This window comes from Astatotilapia calliptera, chromosome 7 (assembly GCF_900246225.1).
Source record: "Astatotilapia calliptera chromosome 7, fAstCal1.2, whole genome shotgun sequence".
In the NCBI taxonomy this organism is placed as follows: domain Eukaryota; kingdom Metazoa; phylum Chordata; class Actinopteri; order Cichliformes; family Cichlidae; genus Astatotilapia; species Astatotilapia calliptera.
This window is the reverse complement of record NC_039308.1, coordinates 5980047-5988622: the sequence shown is the minus strand read 5'-3', so window position 1 is coordinate 5988622 and position 8576 is coordinate 5980047. Positions and strand designations below refer to the sequence as shown.

At 37.3% G+C, this 8576-nt stretch overlaps 1 protein-coding gene across 1 annotated transcript; it reads left to right on the top strand.

Moving 5' to 3' along the window:
* Positions 1 to 717: 717 nt before the first annotated feature.
* Positions 718 to 4598, top strand: LOC113027496 (major intrinsically disordered Notch2-binding receptor 1-like). The gene is made up of 3 exons (XM_026177114.1): positions 718 to 911; positions 1363 to 1608; positions 4058 to 4598. Exons 1-3 carry the CDS (start codon positions 765 to 767, stop codon positions 4250 to 4252), a joined length of 588 nt encoding a protein of 195 aa, XP_026032899.1. The 5' UTR covers positions 718 to 764; the 3' UTR covers positions 4253 to 4598.
* Positions 4599 to 8576: the final 3978 nt, after the last annotated feature.

Here is an 8576-nt window from a genome sequence, read left to right as displayed (position 1 = left end):
CCAGGGGGCATCCTTGTCAGATGCCCGAACCACCTCAGCTGGCTCCTTTCGATGTGGAGCAGCAGCTGCTCTACTCTGAGCCCCTCCCGGATGGCCGAACTTCTCACCCTATCTCTAAGGGAGAGGCCAGCCACCCTTCGGAGGAAGCTCATTTCTGCCGCTTGTATCCGCGATCTCGTTCTTTCGGTCACTACCCACAGCTCGTGGCCATAGGTGAGGGTAGGGACGTAGATCGACCGGTAAATTGAGAGCTTCGCTTTTACACTCAGCTCTGTCTTCACCAATATTTTACAGATGAAAATTTCAAAATACCAACAATTTTCTCCACATTCTCACTTTTTATTCTACAAGCTCCCACATTTTACAGTACTATCACGTCTTTAAGATAAGATGGGGGCCTGATTATTGAAGACCTTACATGTGAGAAGTATTTCAAGTTATTAAATAAACTTAAACTTTCTAAATGAAATAAACACATACTTATTTACTTGCTTACTCAGATGACATTTTACACAGACACAGATACTAGGTCTCTCTCTCTCTCTCTCTCTCTCTCTCTCTCTCTCTCTCTCTCTCTCAAACCCACACCTTCACCCCACCCTTTGGCCAGGTTGGGTTACACACATTACACAAGTGATACAGCCTCAGATATCACACTCTTCATAAATTATTATTGCAGAGCCTGTGAGACGTAGGGAGTATGTGGAATTAGCCAGGTAGTTGGCAAGTGAAGTGCTCAGCGTGGATGGAGCAGCAGAATCAGGATGGATATTTCTGCTTTGCCCAACAATAACCACCCTGAGAAATTCCTCCAGCTAGACGTTGGGATGCTGCCAGCCACACACAGCATGTTCCAGGTTGGGGCAGTAATGTCCAGTCAGAAACAATGGCAGAACAGGATTTACTCTCAGGTATGATCTTTGTGACAGTAGTTTGAAATAGCAGAGCAGGAGAGCACAGCATTGTTGTGTCATACTTGGCTTACAAGACACCAAAAACATGAACAAACATTAAGTTATAACATTATAGTACAAATATCTTTTGTTTTTAGCTCTTTAAATTTGCAGTGGAGCTTTTGACAATAAAGCTGACTTTGACTTTGAATTCGAAAGACAACAAACAGCTCCATGTTGAGCATGCATGAGTTTTGGTGGTATGTTTAACACACCTGGGACTGCTTTTTTTTTTTTTTTTTTTTAAATCTTGTTAATAATTTTACTTCCTCACTGTGGATGGCTCCTCTGAAAAAGAAAGCCTTTAATTACATGACTCCCTGGTTTAGGCTATCTAACCAGTGTAGCCTACAGCTCCATAGAAAATGTTAAAGCTGGATGGATTGAGAATTCTTCTCTGTCTCCACAGAGGGAGCCAAGGGTAACAACCAAAAGCAGTTCTGTGCCACACCCAGACTGGAGTCCTGTGGTGTTTGTGGACAGATACCTGGAGAAGCACATCACTCCATCCACTCTGAAGACCAACATCAGACAGAACCCTCTGTACATGGATGTAAAATCAGTGATTGAGCAGAATGAGACATCACACCCTTCCTGGACTGTCAAGGACTATGACACTCAAGCAAACCATAGCAATCTTGCAGAATATTTACAGGTAATTTGTGGAAAAGTAAAAAGGTTGTGGAAGATTAACAAGGTTAATGGTTTGGATACACAAAACAGTTGTTAGTGCAGTTGTTTGCTAGGAGGACATGCATATATGTAAACAAAGAACTGTGCATGTATATATATATATGCATATGCATATACAGCGGGTAAAATAAGTATTAAATATGTCACCAATTTTATAAGCAAATATATTTCTAAAAAGGATTTTGACATAAATTGTCATGGCAAGAACCCATCCAATCCAGAAATGCAAAGAAATTAAACAGTTGTCCATAAAGTTATGTGTAATAATGAGAAGTAACACAGGGAAAAAGCATCGAACAAGATACCTGAAATTAATTTAATACTTCGTGTAAGAGCCTCTTTTGGTGATGGCATCTTCAAGATGTTTTCTGTATGGAGAAACTAGTCTCATGCATTCTTCAGCAGTGGAGTCTTGCGTAGTGAGTGTGCATACAGGCCATGGCAGTTAAGTAAATTATTACTTATTGTTTTCTTTAAAACAATTGTACCTGCTGATTCCAGGTCTTTCTGTAGCTCTCCACCAGTGGGCGTTGGCTCTTGGACAACTCTTCTGTTAATTAGAGTCTGAGTTAAAATCTAATGAGAAGCGCTTGGTTGTTGGTTTATGTTGACATGATTCTGGATTATGGCCCCAGCAGTGCTCACTGGAACCTTCATTAGCTTAGAAATACTTCTCTAACTAATGCCATCAGTATGTTTTGCAACAGTAAGATTCCAGTGGTCGAAACAGGCTTGTTGGTTTTACCCATCATGAGATGTTTCTTGATGCTTCTCACTACTGGAGTGGCTGTAGCTCAGGAGGTAGAGCAGGTCATCTGCTAATTGGAAGGTTGGCGGTTTGATCCCTGGCTGCTTCAGTCTGCATAACAAATATTCTTGGGAAAGATGCTCTCTAATGCATCTATAGGATGTTAGATAGAAACAGAATTGCAAAAAAGTGCTTGGACGAATGGAGCAAGTTGTGTTAAGTGCTTTCATTACTATTCCACTTTATTTATGGAAATCTATGGTTTGATTTCTTTGCATGTGATTTCTTTGACATTTAGTGAGAATGTATTGTCAATAACACCTTTAGAAATATATTTACTTACAAAATTGGTGATATGTTCAATACTTATTTTATATATTGTATAGGCACACTAAAGAACCAAAAGAAATAAAGAAGATATGAGCAAGTGAATGCTTAGGGCTCAATTGCTGAGCAAAAATCACTGACTAAGGTCTTCTAATATGATGATTGCCATCTAAACAGTTTTATTCATTTTCCCACAAGTATGCATTTTTGCATATTTGCAGTTGTTGATTTCCAAAAACTCTCTTTGGATCTCATCAAAAAGTCCTTCATTCAATAAAATCCCCACGTTTTGGTGTAAATACCAGTTTTTATTTATACCATTTAACCCTTGGAGCTTCTTTCCAGATGATGTCTGTGATGGTTTAATACTTACACTTTTAGGTGGCTTTGATTATTTTTATATTGTAACAAAATGTGATATATTTCTCTTCACTAGTTTTTCTGACCACTGAAGGACTAAAAGTATTCCTGTCTTGCTAGCATTAGTGTGCCTTCACCCCTGAGTCAATATTTGCTAAGTCACTACTACAGTACTTGTGCCCCCAAAACTTATAGCTTACCAGCTGCACTTTAAATATTAAGGAAAATAAAAAAATGCCGTCATCAAGTGTTGATTTAAAACTTTTTTGTTTCAATTTCAGTAAATAAACATGTTTAGGGGAAGGAACGCTTCTGGGAGAACACTATGATTTGCAGTGGTCATGTATATTTCTGAACAAAATGTATCAGCACACTTTTAGTTGATGTGTAACCATCAAATTATGGCGTTCAACAACCACAAATCTTCAATTTAGGAGTCATTATTTAGCTTACTTTGATGCTGTTTGTGTTGTTGTGTGTAAAGATGCAACATAGAAATGATTTGCCTTTCTATTTCTGTAGTCCATGTTGCCAGAAATCCTAAGATTCAAAAGTGACCAGTGGTACGCTACTCTTGCGATTGTGGCAAATGTTAATGCAGGTTAATGCAACAGTCCCTCGGCCTGTGCAGCACGTTATGTGCCACTATTCTTTGACGGTGCAGCAGCCAGTCTTTTTGGGTGGTAAGCCTTAAACTTTAGAGGTCAGCCTCATTAGCCAGGCATTAGCATTTGCCTTTGTATGTACACAGGCTGCTTGAAAGAAAGCAACAAAAGAACGGGAATCTCATGTAGTCAATGGGCATCTGTTGGCAGAAAAGAATGGTGCATTTTTTTTTTTAATGCACAGGAAATGTTCTTCCTGAGTCTGCTAAAGGGAGCAGATATGTTACAAACACATATTTACTGTATGTCTAACAACAAGAATCTTGGTGCACTTTTTCATACACTGTTTCACATCTTTGTTTTCTTTGTAGGAAGAGGACAAGACTCCTAAAGATCTGGATTTCTGGCTCGAGGATCTCTACACACCGGGATTTGATTCTTTACTGAAGAGGAAAGAAGCAGAGCGCAGAAGAAGACTCTGTAAAATTATCTCTTCAATCATTGTGATTGTTTGTGTACTTCTTCTTTTTGTTGCAGTAGCTGTGGTTCTCCACAAAAACATCTGACTTTCACCCTAATGGCTTCATATCCATAATGGACATGTTTTGGCTACAATCTGTGGGGGTCGTGAATTCAAAGCACATTCTCTAATTAACTGTCAAGTATTTGCTGAAATATACTTTTTAAATTAGTTGAAATGCACTAAAACACACAGTTTTGTGAAGGTTTGCCTGGATCTGCTGGAGGTCTCTTCCTGTTTAAAGTGAGTTCCTCCTTCCCACAAATGCCGATTTCTAATACTGTAGGGTCCATTATCTTGCTATATAGTGATTACAAAAACATAAAATATTTTGGTAAGTACTAATCATGTTAATTTAGGGCAGCAGCAGGATTATATTTATACTGGCTGGTGATCTAATAAATGTGTTATTTAAAAACTGTGAAAGCCCAGGAAGAAAAGATATGATGTAGGAAAATAATTAATATTTGCCCTTGAAATTTAACACTTTGTCTTTATGTGGTGCGGTAGACTGATATAAATAAAGAGTGAGGGTGCACTTATAAAGATGCCCAGCCACAGATGTAACTGCGTACTTGTACATTTCAATCTATAAATGCTTTTCAACTCTTCATCTCAAAGTGTTATCTTTCTTTAAGGTGCAGAAGACAAACGTTTTGTATTTTTCTTCCGAAAGTGCAGGGAACAGATTTGTTTGGGTTAAACAGTTGGCTTTATGCCCTGTGTTGAAATGATAATTATCGAATCCTGACCAATAGGTGTTTGAGCTCTGTTGCCCCATCCATCTTATACCACAGAGCTTTTACGATAAATACAATAAGGATCTTAAAACTATTTTTTTAATTTATTGCTCTCTTCATGTTTTTGTATTTTCACTTTTAGTGTTATTATTTTATACATTAGATTTTTTATATTACATTATGCAAGTTACATGGACCAAAACACTGTAACTGAATAAAAATAGCGATAAGCGGGACAGTGTGCTGAGGGTTTATTATACATTTCTCTACCAAAAAAAACAAATACACTAGCTGTCATTGATTTAGTTGTGCAGAGTTTTTCCTATAATTTGTTGTCTGCTGTAACACAGTATTAGACCTCCATTAACCCCCAACAGCAAATAAACCTAAAATAGTCCCCCCCCCCCCACCCCACCCTAAGGAGATTTCTTCCTCAGATCAGATCGCTGATTCACTTTAACACTCTAGGAGCTTTATCCATTATGCAAAATTCAGTAAACAATACATAAAACTGAATTAAATAGAAGCCTTGCAAACCACAAATGCAGACTACAGATGTTAATGGTTTCATTTGGTTTATTTATTGCAATAAAGATGTACAAAGTACTGGTAATCATACATGTTAAAATGTTAGAAAAAGCATATCTGTGACTGTTAACAGTATCAAAACATTCCTGCTTCAACCAGCTGGGCCTTACACGTTTGAGTTAAAGCAGGAGAAAACTGGTTTGAGCCGCTTGTCATCATATCTTTTTCTTCATTGAAAGGCTACAGATACAGACTCAAGGAGAAAGACAATTTGCTAAAATCAAAAGGAAACAAACTGCAAAAGAAAAAAAACCATTGACATGCAAATCAAATTACAACCAAAACTCCAAATATTAAAAGACAAAAAAAAAAAAAAAAAGTCTGAACTAAAATAAATACCCTTCCAACATGTTCCATGTGTACATACTATTACGTTTATTTACATGTTAGTTTATACTTACTATAAACTTAGTGATGTCAACCACCAATAGATTTTAGGACCATTTTATCATTTTTGAAATATTAGAATCCACCCTCATGGAACAACATGCCTGCTTTAGGAGGAACAGGGAATATGGCAAAGAATACAAACAATGATTAGGAGAACTCAAATAATGCCTCGACTTACACGTACATATGATTCGATCTGTTGAGGACAATGCAGTAATTTTGTCAGACAGATGTTAGGCTCTATCGAGACAAATGAGGGAAACACCCAAACACCATTAGCTGGCTGGAAAACGTTGATAGGAGGTATTTTTGTTTCGTTTAATGTGACATGAAAAAGAACCCCTCTAATTGATACATGAGTGTTGTGTTTTTTTATATTATGTATGTATGTATATAACTGTGTGTGTATAATTACAGATAGATACAGATATAGATAGATAGATAAGCAAATATAATCTTTTTAAATATACAAATGGTTTAACCCGTGTTCTTGTTTGTAATAATGTTGTTCTGTACCAACAAGAGAACAAGAGTGAATGCCTCACAACACAACAACGAACAGAGATCTGAAAGATACACTCCTTTATTTTGTTATAGTACACAATAGTGCCCCCAAATCCCCATCTCAGCCCACATTGATAATCTCAGATTTATATTGCCCAAAATGCACAGCAAAAAACAAACAAAAAAAAGACCAAAACAAAACAAAAACTGCAGTTTGTTTCACTAATTGTATTGCTTAGCAGTTAGTCTTCAAGAAATTCATTTACATTTGCTCTAATACAGAAATATTCAGTCATACTTCATAATTTGAGTTAAGCATAACTTAGTTTCACTGTTTAAGTTACAGTGCACAGGGATGCACTCAGCTGCAGGAACACCAAATTTTAGATACATTTTGTCTTTTATTTTGAAAAGCAGTGTCAGCTGGATTAGAATGAACACCAGCTGTGGTGTGGATGAATTTTGGTATTTGAGGCTGTTACACAATGTAGGACTGCCTTCGAAATGATCTAACAGTGCTTTCCAAGCCCACACTTTCAACATAACTAAAACTTATTCCGGCTACATTTAGCACTCTGGTGAGTAAGAGTATAGATCTATATAATATGTTTGTACTGAATCCTATCAACAGTCCCTGCAAACATTACACACATGGATTATTAACGTAGTGATAATCCATGTGAACAACAGAGTGGTGGGCAATGGTGCTGCATGAACGCTAATAGCACAATGAAGCTGACAGACAGAACACTATTGTGCTAACTGCAGTATATGCAGGAAACATATGATACATATGACAATGGAAACCAAAAGGTACTACTAGTGTAGTGTACATTCAACTAACCTAAGCACTCTCACATTCTTCTTTGAAATTGCATATAGTAAAGTTTCATTTGCTTCATAGTAGTTTCTCACCCATAATCATAATGAGCCAAAGTCCATGCTGTTTAATTCAAAATAACGAGACCACCCACAATGACTTGTGCATCTCTGCTGTATTTAACAACACAATGCAGAGGCTTCAAAATATCATGACTAATTTTAGGGCAATGCACTTAAAATAATCATCTATGCTAGAACCACTCCAACCAACCCGTTTATGCTCAGGGTTACTTTCACTTTACTGTCCATTTTCCCCACAAAACTCAAATGCAATGAGTTTTATGAATTGATTTTAGGCTCAGGGTTATTTTTCTCTGTGACGACACCTGTGACCACTCCCCAAAGTAACAGCTGTACTATTGCATACTGAAGCTAGTTAATCAATATTCTCTACAGTCACAGTAGAACAGGGGATACATGTGACCTCTACAGTACACTACAACTGGAAAATGTCTATGTATGGCTTTTTTTTTGTGATGCCACGTCACCCCTAAAATCAATAGTAATAATTAAGCTAAAAGACAGGGATGTGCCACAAGTGCACACTAAATGAAGTGAGGCTAAATGACTAATGCAGATTAAGATGCATATGCGCTGAGACTTAATAATGGATGAATATCTGCATTTACACACAAACCCTTCAGCCAACATGGCTTAAGAGGGAGCGAGAACTTATGACAATCGTGACAGTATAGTATAGTTCTAGCATTAAGGCAAGGTTTGGACTAGCATCTTGAAGGGTAGAAGAGTTTCTTTACAGCGAAACAACAATACATGTGGCCACAGAACCAAAGAAAGCTGGTAATCGGCAGCTACTAGGGAGAGATTTTATCCACCTGAAAAGGCTAAAGAAAAACCCAGCCTCACATTTTTTCTGACAGAGACTTTAAGTCTATGCCCACATGCACCCCTCCCCTACAAACTGTGTCTAAAAGATCAAGGATCTTGTTGTGATGAGTATTCAGCAACTTATACGAAGGAAGACTAAAAAGTGAAAATATAAAAATCAAAGCCCCAAATAAATATTGGTGATTAAGGTCAAAACTGTAAGAGTGTTCAAATTGACACCCTTTATAAAATTCTACTTTAAATCCACCTGCACAGCTAAGAAGGAAATTCTGTTAAAATTGTCAATCTGAATAGAGATTCTAATTCCGTTTCATCCGATTCGACTGGAAGGCACATCCATAAGGCTTTAGAAGGTGTTGCAAAGCATTTTCCCCAACTTGGAAAAAAACATAACAGGGTGATTATTGCTGGAGCAAA

Coding starts and splice junctions, on each gene's coding strand:
- LOC113027496 (XM_026177114.1), top strand. CDS start 765: ATGGATATTTCTGCTTTGCCCAACAATAACCACCCTGAGAAATTCCTC. Junction 912..1,362: donor AGAACAGGATTTACTCTCAG/GTATGATCTTTG, acceptor CTGTCTCCACAG/AGGGAGCCAAGGGTAACAAC. Junction 1,609..4,057: donor ATCTTGCAGAATATTTACAG/GTAATTTGTGGA, acceptor TTTTCTTTGTAG/GAAGAGGACAAGACTCCTAA.